The sequence below is a fragment of the Belonocnema kinseyi genome, chromosome 9 (assembly GCF_010883055.1).
Source record: "Belonocnema kinseyi isolate 2016_QV_RU_SX_M_011 chromosome 9, B_treatae_v1, whole genome shotgun sequence".
Classification (NCBI taxonomy): domain Eukaryota; kingdom Metazoa; phylum Arthropoda; class Insecta; order Hymenoptera; family Cynipidae; genus Belonocnema; species Belonocnema kinseyi.
In genome coordinates this window covers 106,932,398-106,946,327 of record NC_046665.1, presented here as the reverse complement: position 1 = coordinate 106,946,327, position 13,930 = coordinate 106,932,398, and the positions used below count along the sequence as shown (strand labels likewise).

At 22.4% G+C, this 13,930-nt stretch overlaps 1 protein-coding gene across 1 annotated transcript in view; it reads left to right on the top strand.

Annotated features, from left to right (window-relative positions):
• LOC117179500 (multifunctional protein ADE2) overlaps positions 1 to 13,930 on the top strand; it is a 44,455-nt gene that overhangs the window by 22,747 nt on the left and 7,778 nt on the right. The window contains exon 5 of the mRNA XM_033371368.1: positions 745 to 889. Coding sequence (XP_033227259.1) covers positions 745 to 889 — 145 coding nt within the window. The remainder of the gene's footprint in view (positions 1 to 744; positions 890 to 13,930) is intronic.

Here is a 13,930-nt window from a genome sequence, read left to right as displayed (position 1 = left end):
AAAAATTCCTCACGATTCCGACTTATGCGCGCCAAAAGAGCCTCAGAGGCGACCACTCTATTGCGTTTATTCTCAGCTGAGAGCAAACGCGGCACCCATCTAATTTTTCATTTAGAATTGAAAAAACTGCACCTATAGATATCCTTGTGGCCTCAGTTAACTCACGCACTTTTAATCTTCTTTCCTTCAACACCATATCGTGGATTTTATTGATGATTTCGGGAGTACTTGCTTCTACGGGCCTTCCTGAACGTGGTTCGTCACTTATTGATGTACGACCACGCTTAAATTCATTTACCCAGTTATAAACTGTTACTATGGCAGGGGCAGATGTGCCATGAACTGAATCCAATTCATTTTTTATCTCATATGGAGTTAAACTCTTTAAATGAAAATGTTTGATTACCGCTCTGAACTCGTTTTTTTCCATTTTTCTTAACGAACAATTTTTTTTTTCAATTGGTTATAAAAACACGTAAACTCAGAAGATGTGGACTGTGACTGCACCATATATCTAGTCGGGAGTGGTGCTGACTGAAAACAGATGATTTGGAGCGATTCGCGCGCCATCTGTTGGTCATTCTAAGGACTTATTGAACTACCCTCGTATCAGAAGATTTTCAATCAATCTCCTGACCCAACTGACATTGTGTGCTTCTTTTAGAATTGATAATAGAAGGATGACGACACTGTTTTTCTGAAAGCTATCATATCATATTTTCGTTCTCTTCATGATTTCTCTAGGTAGTGCTGATTGCAGTCGCGGGAAGAAGCAACGGACTGGGACCGGTCCTCTCTGGCAATTCTACTCTGCCTGTGATCAATTGTCCTCCTCTGAAACCCGAAGAGGTCGGTCAGGATCTTTGGTCTTCGCTGAAAGTTCCCTCGGGTGAGTTATTACTACCTATTCATTCTAGGCAGGCACAATTGTTTTTTTTTTTTTTTTTTTTTGAGAAGCGGGATTTCTTTTTTTTTTCCCCTCTGGCAATGAAGACATAAGGAAACTGATAAATTTTTAATTAAAATTACGAATCCAGGGTGGCTGCTGGACCGGGAATTTTTTAAGACCGTATTTTTTTTTTTATCGAGAATTTTACAAATTTGTGGAAGAAAAATCTGTCCACGTTCGATTTCAACTATTTTTAAATAATTAGTTGAATTGTTATGTTTTTCAATTTTCCATTTAAAATTTCCATTTCTAAGCTTAAATTCTTAATTTTAAGAATTTTAAAAAAATTCTTAAAGACTTGAAATATCATGAAACTTCAACCGAAAAATTGAATTTTTAACAAAAATGATTATTATAAGAAAAAAAGGCGATTTTCGAACAAAACATATAAATTTGTAACTAATAAGAATATTTTTTCTACCAGAAAATATATATTTTTAACCAAAAATATAATGGTAAAATTTTCACTTGTAAAAAATGATTTTTCATCAATGAACATAATTTTTAACAAAATACTTACATTTTCAACCAAGCAAGTGAATTTTTAAATGCATATTTCACCAAAGAAGATTAAATTTCTATGAAGAAGAATTTAATTAAAAAGAAATGTTTAAATCAAAATATAAGGGAGATTTCAATCAAATTGTTGAATTATCAACCCAAAAAAATGTATTCATAAAAGATGAATTTTGAACAAAATGCATGAATTTCCAAGCAAATGGTTAAATTTTTTACTGAAGGAGATGAATTCTTTAACGAAAATGAAATAATTTAATTTTTATTAAGAAAAAAAATTAATTTTCAACTAAAAAAGGAACCAATTTTCAAAAAAATACTCCAATAGTTTAACAGGCAGTGGAATTCATAAACAAAAAACAATAAATTTCAACAAAAAGAGATTAATTTTAGGATAAAAAGACGAATGTTAAACAAAAGAATTGAATTTTCAATTTAAAAAATTGTTTAGTCAAGAGAAAATAATGCCAATCAAATTGTTGAATTTTTAAGCGAAAAAGGATAAATGGTTAATAAAATTAAAAAATTTCCATCAAAATATTAAAATTAGTAACCAAAGAATATAAATTCTTGAATATTTCTTTACAAATTCTAATTTTTATTGAAAACATAATTTTCTACAAAAAAGTTGAATTTTAAATTAAATATTAAAATTTCCAGTAAACAAATTATTAATGACAAAATACAAAGAGAGTTTTTAATAAAGTGGTTTTATTTTCTACCAAAGAAATTAAATTTTCACGAAAAGAGATGGATTTTAAGACAAAAATAATAAGTTTTTAACAAAAAAGTTGTACTTTTGACCAAAAAACAATTGTTTTGTCAAGGAAAAAATCAATTTGTTTATCAACTTTTATTTAATAAATAAATACTTTTTTTTTAATTTGTCTGTACTTTAAGGAATAAAAAGTGAACACAAAATGATTTTACAAATCAATTTTAAACCAGATCATAATTTAAGAATTTACAGATTTTAACGTTAAAACTTAAACTGTTTCAATTTAAAAGTCTGAGTCATTAAACAAATGTGAACGTGTGGCTGAAAGTTTATAAACTATTTTCAACTTAAAAATAACTTCATAATAATATATTTTTAATTAAAGGATTTAAAAAAAAATTCAACTTTCAAATTTATTGTCATCTTTTTTGTTAAAAATTCATCTTTCTTGGTTGAAAATTAACTTTTTTTCTTGAAATCTCGTCTCTTTTGATTGAAAGTTCAACTATTTGGTTGAAAACAAATTATATATTTTTTTAAATTCAACTATGTGTTTGAAAATAAAACTTTTCTTGTTTAACTTCTTTTATTCATCATTGTAGGTAGAAAATTCAAATATTGGTTAACAATTTAACTATTTTGTTGAAAACTCAAGTATTTTGTTACAAGTTTATATTTTTTAGTCGAAAATGTAACTGTTTTTGTTGAAAACTTGTCTCTTTGGACAGAAAATTCGTCCGTTCGGTTTGAAAATTTATCTTTTTTGGTTGGTAAATCAACAATTTGATTTAAAATTCAAATATTTAGTTTAAAAATTTGTTTTTTTAATTTCTCTTTTTTAGTCTAAAATTCAAATTTTGTATGGAACATTCGTCTTTTTAGATCATTATAGTTGATAAACCTTTTTCTTTTCAAAATTTAATTATTTTGTGGGAAATTATGTTTTCTAGTTGAAAATTAATTATTTAAACTAAAAATTTAAATCGTATATGTTTACTTAAAAAATTATCTTCTCACTTTCAAAACTCAAATATTTATTTAGTTTAAAATTCCTGTATTTTATTGAAAATTTGAATTTGTGGCAGAATATTTAATTTTCTTGATGACTGATTCCTCTGTTTGGCTGAAAATTGATCTTTTTGGTTGAAAATTAGTTTTTTCTTATTTAGAATTAATTTTTTTAACTGAAAATGTAACTGTTCCATTTTTTGTCAAAAATTGATCTTCTTTGATAGAAATTTGTAAGTGAAAATTGAACTATTTGTTGAAAATCCATCTTTTTGGTTAAAACTTAATTTCTGCAGTTGAAAATTTATTTTAATAACTGAAAAATTAAATATTTTATTTTTGGTAGAAAATTTATTTTTTGAGTTGAAAATTTAGGCGTTTTGCTAGAAAGGTCGTCTTTTTCGTTAAAAAATGTTCTGTTTTGTAGAAATTCAACTATTCTATTTTTAATAAAGAATTTATTTGTTTAGCTGAAAAAAAATTAGTTAAAAATTCGTTTTGAGAGAAGCGGGATTGCTTTTTTCTCTCTCTGGCAATAAAGACATAATGAAACAGATAAATTTTCAATTAAAATGATGAATCCAGGGTGGTCGCTGGACCGGGAATTTTTTAAGACCGAGAAATGACAGTGAATTTTTTTTTTACTGAGAATTTTACAAATTTGTAGAAGAAAAATCTGTCTACGTTCGAGTGCAACAGTTTTTAAATAATTGGTTGAATAGTCATGTTTTTCAATTTTCGATTTAAAATTTCCATTTCTACGCTTACATTCTTAATTTAAAGAACTTTAAAAATCCTTCTTAAAGACTTGAACAAATAAAAAAATAAAAGTCTTTGATGTTGAAAATTTTGGATAAAAAACATTTTTATTTAATAAATAAATACTTTTTTTTAATTTGTCTGTACTTTAAGGAATAAAAAGTGAACACAAAATGATTTTACAAATCAATTTTAAACCAGATCATAATTTAAGAATTTACAGATTTAACGTTAAAACTTTAACTGTTTCAATTTGAAAGTCTTAGTCATTACGCAAATGTTAAAGTGTGACTGAAAGTTTGTAAACTATTTTTAACTTAAAAATAACTTCATAATAATATATTCTTAATTAAAGGATTTTAAAAAAAATTAAACTTTCAACTTTTTTGTAGATAATTCCTCTTTTTTACTTTCAAATTTAATAATTTTGTTGAAAATTCGCCTTCTCGATAGAAATTTCATCCTCTTGGTTGAAAATTTATCATTTTTTTTAGTTAATAATTCAATTGTTTGGTTGGAAAATCTACTGTCACATGCTTCTTTGAGAATCAATCTTTTTTGGTTAAAAACTCGATTATTTGACTTAAATTTGATTTAATTTGTAAAAAAAATAACTTTTTTATTAAAGATTCACAATTATAATTGAAAATTCAACAATTTGCTTTTAAATAAACTTTTGTGTTTAAAATTTTATTGTTTTGTAGAAAATTCACATTTTGGTCTTAAAATTCAACAATTTGGTAGAAAATTAAACTATTTGGTTAAAAATAAAAATTTTTGGTTAACAAATCCATGTTCGATTTGAACAGTTTTTAAGTAATCAGTTGAATTCTTATGTTTTTCAATTATGCTATTATTTAGCTTAAAATGCGTAATTCAAAGTTTTTTTTTACTTTAAAAATTTTCCATTTAAAATTTTTATTTTTAAGCTTACACTTTTAATTTAAAGAATTTTTAAATGCTTTCTTAAAGGCTTGAACCAACAAAAAATAAAAGCCTTTGATGTTGAAAATTCTAAATAAAAAAAATTTTTGTTTGATAAATTAATAAATTTTGTTTAAATTTATCTGTACTTTAAGTAATAAAAAGTGAGCAAAAACGATTTGACAAATCAATTTTAAACCAGTTCAAAATTTAACAATTTACAGATTTTAACGTTAAAACTTGAACTGTTTCAATTTGAAAGTCTAATAGTCAGTAAACAAATATGAATGTGTGACTGAAAGTTTATTAATTATTTTCAACTTAAAAATAACTTTATAATAACATATTCTTAATTGAAGGATTTTCTTTAATTTAAAATATTTTCTCAGTCTAAAATATTCCATTTTTAACCCATTCAATAAAAAATTTTTAATTAAAAAAAAGATTAATTATTCAATATTTAGCAATATTTGAATTTTTATTTGAGAAAAGTAAATTGAAACCAAATACTTAAAAATAAAGAATCTTTAACTGAATTGTTTGACACAGAAAACCTGGAATCGTTAGAATTTCGAAAAATGCTTAATTTGTAAGTGAAATCTTTAAATTTAAATGTATAATTTACAAATGAACATTTATAGAAAAAAATTTGAGTAATTTTAAGAGATATTTAGGAGTTTTAAAAAGATTAAAAATTATCATGCAAATTTTAGAAAGTTTTCTGAAAATCTTCTAGAATATTTTTTGAAAATTTTGTTTAAATCTTTGAAAAACTTTTTAAATATTCTCTTAAAATAATTTTTCAAATTGAAAAATTATTTTTAATTTTCCTAGGAATCGTAAGAAAATGTTTTTATTCTTTTGAAGCCTTTCACAATTTTTGAAAAGAATTAAATTTTTTGTTTGAAATCTGCGAAAATCTACATTGTGTTTTATATTAGACTATCATTTCAAGTTTTACATTAAGTTTGAATCTTTTCGAAACGTCTACGTATCTCTTAAAATTACTCAAATTTCGCCTGCAAATAATAAATGTTCAATTTTTATTTATACATCCAAATTGTAAAGAAATTTTCTAAAATTTGCAGGATTTTCAGAAAATTGTAGAAAAAAATCAATTCGTATTCACAGATATTTAGAAGTTCTGAAAAAATTTCAAAATATTTTTTAATTTCAAACAAATTTAAAACAACTTCTAGATTTTCAAGATTTTGAAATAACATTTTGAAGCTTTCCAAGGATGTTTAAAATATTTAAAAAGAAAATAATTAAATTTCTTATTTAAGAAGTGTTCAGTTAAAATTTTCTCAATTTTTCAATATTTAATGTTTCTAGCTTAAAATTCCTTAAAATTATATAACTTTGAAAATTTTAAAGTTCATTGATTTCTTTTTTAATTTAGAGCATTCTTTTAAAAAATTCCCTGTTCCGGTTTGGAATTTATTTCAATTTAAAAATTCCCTGTTCCAAGAAAAATGTCCTGCTTGAATTTAGAATTTTGTTTCATTTCGAAAATTGCGAGTAATATTTGGGAATTTATTTAAATTTGAAAATTCCCGCTTTCAAGTCAGAATTATTATTATTCCGCATAAATTCCAGTTCCAACTATGAATTTTTATAAAATTTATAATTCCCTGTTCAAATTAAAAGTTCAAATATTTTTATTTTAAATAGTTTAAAAATCCTTGAAATGCTATATGACATTTAATTTCAAAATCTTCAAACATCAGCATGCTTTTTTATATTAAATGTTTTTTTATTCTGTTGTAAATTGGTATTAATCTTTTTAAATATTTCCTTAAAATTAGTTTATTAAAATAAAAAATTATGTTTAATCTTCCTAAGTTTAGTGTTTCATTTGTTTTTGAATATTTAATTTATAATTACTGGTTTTAAATGAACATATATTTAAATGAACATATATCACTTTGAAGCTATTTTAAAATTAAAAATAGAATATAAATTTCCAATACAACAATTAAATTTGTTTAACTAATAAGACTTTCTAATTGAAACAATTTAATTTTTTATTTTAAATTTTGGGCATTCTAAAATTTTAAACTGATTCCGAATCGTCCTATATAATCAATTGTTATTTACTTTTCAAAAATTAAAGTACAATTCAATTTAAAGAATTATTAATTAAATAATATTCAGTTGATAAAAAAAAAATTTCTATCAAAAATAAAATACTTAAATTTTCAGTTCGTAAAATAAATTTTGACCCAAAAATAAACGAATTTTTAACAAAAGAGTTAATTTTTCAAATACAAAAATTAATTTTTAACCTAAAAGATGAAGTTTGAACTAATGAGAGTAACCTTCTACAATAAAAAATAGATTTTCAACCAAATAGTTGAATTGTCACCTAAAACAATCAATTTTCAACAAAAAAAATTAATGCCCTACAAAATAATTTAATTTAAACCCAAAATATAAATTTTCTACCAAAAAAATACAATTTCAATAAAATATATAAATTTTCAACTGAAAAAGATAAATTTACATACCAAAATTAGAAAGAAGAGTTTTCAGCCAAATTAATTAATTTTGACAGATATTTAGAAGTTCTGAAAAAATTTCCATAATAATTTTAATTTTAAAACTTAAAATTCCTTAAAATTATATAATTTTGAAAATTTTAAATTTCATTGATTGATTTTTTAATTTAGAGCATTGAAAATGATAAGGTGGATTTATATTTTTTTTATATTCGAAAATGTTAGTACCTTCAATTTTATACGCGTAAACTATTGAGAATTTGAATTCCAAATTTTTTAAATAAAAACTTTCAAATTTTAATTTTAAAAGTTACAAATTTAACAGTTCCACCTCGAGTGTTTTCATTTAAAGCTCAGTTTTTATTACCTCAAGTTGAAATTTTTTAGCTTTAGAGTTCCATTTGTTTAAATTCATTGGCCGTGAAAAATGTTTGCGAATCGGGAAATGACCGGGAATTTGTTTCTTCGATTAAAACGGCTAGCCTAGAATCTTGAACTGGAATAGTTGTGCTTTATACCTACCGAAAAAATAAATTTTCCACCAATTACTAGAATTAAACAAATAGTTTAATTTTTAAATAAAAACTATTAATTTCCAACCAAATCCTTGAATTTTCGGTTAAAAATTGCATTATTAACCGAAAAAATCAGATTTTCAGAAAAATAGTTAAATGTTTGGTAAAAAAAAATATTTTTTATCGAAAGAAAAAACACGTTTTCAATAAAATAGCTCATATTATAACCAATGAAAATGATAAATCTTCAACAAAAAATAATAATTTTTAACAAAAGAGTTTAATTTTCAACAAAGTAATTTGATTTCCAACCTAAAAGATGAATTGTCTACTATAATTATGAATTATTAAACGGAATATTTGAACTTTCATCCCGAAAGGACAAATTTTTAAAAGAACAATTTTTAGTAAAGAACATAAACTGGAAATAAAAATCGATTTTCTAACAAAACATGCAAATTTAAAAAAAAGTTGAATTGTAACTGAAAAAAAAAACACAAATTTTCAGCAAAATTTTTAACATTTTGAACTAGAAAAGATCAATATTCAACCAAAACTGTAACACAGGATGGCCGCTGGACCTGGAAATTTTGAAAACCGGGAAATGACAGTGAATTTATTTTTTGACCGGGAATTTTCCAAAATTTTTAGAATAAAAATGTTATCCAACTTTGATTTCAACCGTTTTTTTTAATAATTTGTTAAATTGTGATTTTCATAAATTATTATATCATATAGTTTAGAATGCTTAATTCGAAAATCGGTTAGTTAAAAAATTTTCCTTTTTAATTTTTAAGCATATATTTTGATTTAAAGAATTTTAAAATGCAGCTTTAAGGATTAAAAATAACAAAAAATATGCAATTTTAAAATCGAAGTTTTTAAAATAAAAAACAGGGTGGCCGCCAGACAGGGAAACGGGATTTTTACTAATTTTCAGAAGATAAATCTGCCCTAGTTTCAATCTGAAAGTCTTGATAAGATTTGAAATTAATATATCATTTATTCCGATTATTTTATTTTTAATACAAATTTTCATGATTTATTAATGATATATTTTTAATTCAGAGTTTCAAGTCTTCCTTTATATTTTTTTATATTAAATTTAATAAATAAATTTATTAATTTATTATTTCTATTATTTTTTTTTAGCCATTAAAAAATGTTAATGTGCGTTTTACTATTTTTAACTTAAAAATAAATCCATAATAATATAGTCATAATTAAAGGTTTTTATTAAATTTAAAATATTGTGAGTCTAAATTATTTAATTTTTATCTCATTTAATTTGAAATTTCTTACTGTAGAAAAAGAATAAGTATTTAATATTTAGGAATATTTCACTGTTCATTTAAGACAAGTAAATCGAAACCAAATATTCAAAAGAAAACAATTTAAAACTGAATTGTTTTACATAGAAAGCTTTAAATCTTTAGATTTTCGAAGAACTTTTAAACTTTTAGCGTTACAATTTTAATTGTTCTATTTAAAAAGTGTTTAATTTATAAGTGAAATTGTTAAATGTTGACGCATAAATAACAATTGAACACTTATTATTTGTAAACAAAATTTGAGTAATTTTAAGAGATGCATAAAAGTTTTGAAAAAATTCAAAATGAATTAAAAACTTGAAATTATTTTATGTAATTTAAAATAAGTTTGCGAACTTTTGCGAATTTTTGGAAATCCTGTAAATTAAAAAAAAATCTTTAAAATCTTCCATGTTCTTCTTTGATATTTTTTTTTAATCTCTTAAAATCTTCTTAAACTTTCTGTTACAATAATTTTTTAAAGTGAAAAATCATTTTCAATTTTCCTAAGAATGTTAAGAAAATTTTCTTTTCTTTTGAAGTCTTTCACAATTATTAAAATAATTCTAAATTTTTTGTTTAAAATTTGCAAAAATTAATTATTTTTTTTAATTTGAAGAATTTTCTAAAAGTTATAGAAAAAAATCAATTCATTTTGAAATATATTTAAAAGTTCAAAAAAAAATTCAAAAATTATTTTGAACTTGGAAAAGTTGCAACTAAATCCTTAAACTTTCATTAAAAAAAGATTTCAACCAAAAATAGAATAGTTGAATTTTCCGTTAAAAATTTTATTCTTAACCAAAAAATTCGGATTTTCAGAAAAATAGTAAAATGTTTGTTAAAAAAATTCCTTTTCATCCAAAGAAAAAACTATTTTTCAAGAAAAGAGCTAATAATTTCAACCAAAGAAATAAGCTTTTAATTAAAATTATGAATTTTCAACAAAAATAATACATTTTTAACAAAGTAGTGTAATTTTCAACCAAGTAATTTTATTTCCGGTCTCAAATATGAATTTTTAACAGAAATGATGAATATTTAACTGGATTTTAAACCCTGAAGAACGATTTTAAACAAGAAGATTAACTGCAAAGAAAAAAAACACTTTCTACAAAAGAAAAACAAAAGAAAATTTTGTTTGAACAAAATATGTTGATGTTTAAAGAAAATAGTTGAATTTTTGAATCAAAAGCACAAATTTTCAGCCAAATTGTTAAATTTTGAACTAGAATGGATCAATTTTCGACCAATTTTCTCTCTGCTTTCATTTTCATGACAAAACTTAAAATTTCAATAAAAAATAGAATAGTTGAAATTTCCATTAAAAATGTCATACTTAACTAAAAAAAAATTGGATTTTCTAAAAAATAGTTCAATGTTCGGTAAAATAATCCCTTTCAATCCAAAATTTTCAATAAAATAGCTCATACTACAACCGAGGAAATAGAATTTTAATTTAAATGATTTATGTTCAACAAAAAATAATAATTTTTAAAAAAGGAGTTTAATTTCCAACAAAGTAATTTTATTATAAAAAACCTAAAAGTTGAATTTTCAACTAAAATGATGAATATTTATTTGTAATACTAGAATTTTCCACTATAAAGCACAATTTTGATAAAATATAATTAACTGGCAAAGAAGAAGATCACTTTCTACACAAAAAAATCGATTTTCTGACGATATTTGCGAATTTTCAACAAAATAGTTGAATTTTAAATTTGAAAAACACAAATTTTTAGCCAACTTGTTAAATTTCGAACTAGAAAGGATCAATTTTCTACCAAAAATGTAACAGTTAAATTTTCTACTCGAATAGTTAAGTTTTATACCTATCAAAAAGAATAAATTTCCACAAATTACATGAATTTAAAAAAAATAATTTCATTTTTAAATAAAAACTATCAATTTTTAACCGAATCCTTGAATTTTCATCCAATAAAGATAAAATTTTTGACCAAAAATAGAACAGTTGAATTTTCCGTTAAAAATTTCATTCTTAACAAACAAAAAAGTCGGATTTTTAGAAAAATCGTAAAATGTTTGGTAAAAAATTTATTTTCATTCAAAGAAAAAACACGTTTTCAATTAAATAGATCATATTACAACCAAAGAAATAATCTTTTAATTAAAATGATTAAACTTCAATAAAAAATAATAATTTTTAATAAAAGAGTTCAATTTTCAACAAAGTAATTTTATTTCAAACCTAAAGGTTGCATTTTCAACTAAAATGATGAATATTTTATTGTGATACTTGAATTTTTCCAACGGAAAGAATAATTTTTAAACAAGAAAATTAACTGCCAAATAAAAAGATGACCTTCTACAAAAAATCGATTTTCTAACAAAATATGCGAATTTTTTAAAAACAATTTTATTTCATCAACTGTAAATATAAATAAATAATTTTTATAATGGATCTGTATTTTAAGTATTAAAAACTGAACAATAATTGATTTGATAAAACGATTCTAAATCCGTTGAAAGTTAAAGAATTTCCAGATTCGTAATTAATTCGTAATTAAAGCCTTTTATTAAATTAAATATATAGTTTCAGTCTAAATTGTTCAATTTTTAACCTATTTAATTTAAAAAAATTTGATTTAGAAAAAGGATAATTATTTAATATTTAGCAATATTTAACTTATAATTTAAGGTGACTAAATTGAAGACAAATATTTAAAAGTAAACAATTTGAAACTTAATTTTTTGACATAGAAAGCTTTGAATTGTTAATATTTCGACAAGCTTTTAACATTTTGACGTCACAATTTTTATTGTTTTACTTAATAAAGTGTTTAATTTGTAAGCGAAACTGTAATTTAAACGAAGTTTGGGAAAAAATATTTTCGTACTTCTAAACATATTTTAAAAGTGAATAAACATTTTCCTACAATTTTTAGAAAATCTTAAACAAATTTTTAAAATACTTAAATTCTTCTCGGGTCGTTTTTAATAAAATTGAAATTCTCTTGAAATATTTTTGAATATTCTGTTAAAATAATTTTTCAAAATGAAGAATCAATTTCAATTTTCCTATAAATTTTAAGAAAATATTTTTGTTCGTTTTGAAGCCTTTCACAATTTTAAAAGAGCCTCTAATTTTTTTTAAACTGCAAAAATCTACATTTGGTTTTCAATTAGGTTATGAGTATTTGCACCGAAATTTCGTTACGAATAACCAATTTTTTTCGGTAAACACACTTCGTTAAAATCATTTGAAATGATTTCAAGTTCTAAATTAATTTTGTATCTTTTTGAAACTTCTAAATATCTCTTAAAATTACTCTAATTGTTTCTAAAAATAATAAGTGTTCAATTGTTATTTAAAAATCCAAATTTTAAGGACGTATTTTTAAATTCGAAGGATTTTCTAAAATTAGTAGGAAAAATTCAATTAAGTTTTAAAGTTATTGAGAAGTTTTGAAAAAATTTGAAACTACTTCTAGATTTCTCAAGATTTTGAAATGCAGTTTTAAAGTTTTTCAAGGATGCTTAAACTGTTTAAAATGAAAATCATTTTAATTTTAATTTAAGAACTTTTAAGTTAAGAAAAATTTAAATTTTTAATATTTAATGGCCTAAAATAGCTAAATTATTCAGTTGAAAAGTGTTAGTACCTTCCAGTTCATACGTGTAAATTATTTAAAAATTCAATGGAAAAATTTTGAATTTAAAAACTTTTAAACTTCAATTTTAAAAGCTAAAAATTCAAGAGCTCCACTTTGAATGCTTTAGTTTTTTTTTATTACTTCTATTTTTACTTTTTAGCTTTGGTTTTTTGATTAAAACGGTCACCCTGATTTTGTTAACAATACATCCTTTTTGGTTGAAAAATGCGTTTTTTGATTTAAACTTTTTTTCGTAGAAACTTTTTTTTTGTAAAAAAATTCATATTTTGATCTTGAAAAGTCAACTGAAATCTTTTTTGGAAGAAAATTAAACTTTTTTCTGTTAACACTTTTTGTTGTTAATTCATCTGTTTCTCTTATTCTTTATTAATTTATTTATTTGTTGAAAATTTATTTGTTTGATTAAAAAATTCATTTTTTAGCAGAAATTTCATTTTAAAAAAATGCCACTTTTTGTTTAAAAATTATTCTTCTTGGCTAGAGTATTCAACTATTTTGTTTTGAGAGACTTGAAATCATTTTTTTTATGATTTACATTTTTAGTTGGAAATTCATCACTTTGGTTTAAAGTCTAACTATTAAAAAAAAATTTTTTAATAAGAATACAACTATTTGGGGAAAATTTCAACATTTTTCCAAATTGAAGTTTTTTATTGAAGACTTATGTGTTTGTTTTAAAATTTAACTGTTTAGTGTAAAAGCATTTTTTCGTCTATAATAAATTTTTAACTGAAAAGGTAACTTTTCCATTGTTTTAAAATTGATCTTTTGTAGTTGAAAATTTTTCGTTTTTATTAAAAAACTAATTTTCTAGGTTTGAAATTTTATGTTTTTTTGGGTAGGAATGCTTCAATTGTATGGATATTTGGGGATAATTAAAATATTTTGTTACATGATTTTTATTTTCAATCAAAAACGGTTAAATCGAACTGAAATGAACAAAATTCTTACAAAATAGTTGAATCCTCAACCAAAACAGATTTTTTTTCATCCAAACAGTTGCATCTTTAACAAAAAAGATTAACTTTCTATCAAAAGAGATGAATTTTCAACCCAGAAAGATTTTTCAGATAATAAAGAGAAAAAAAACCT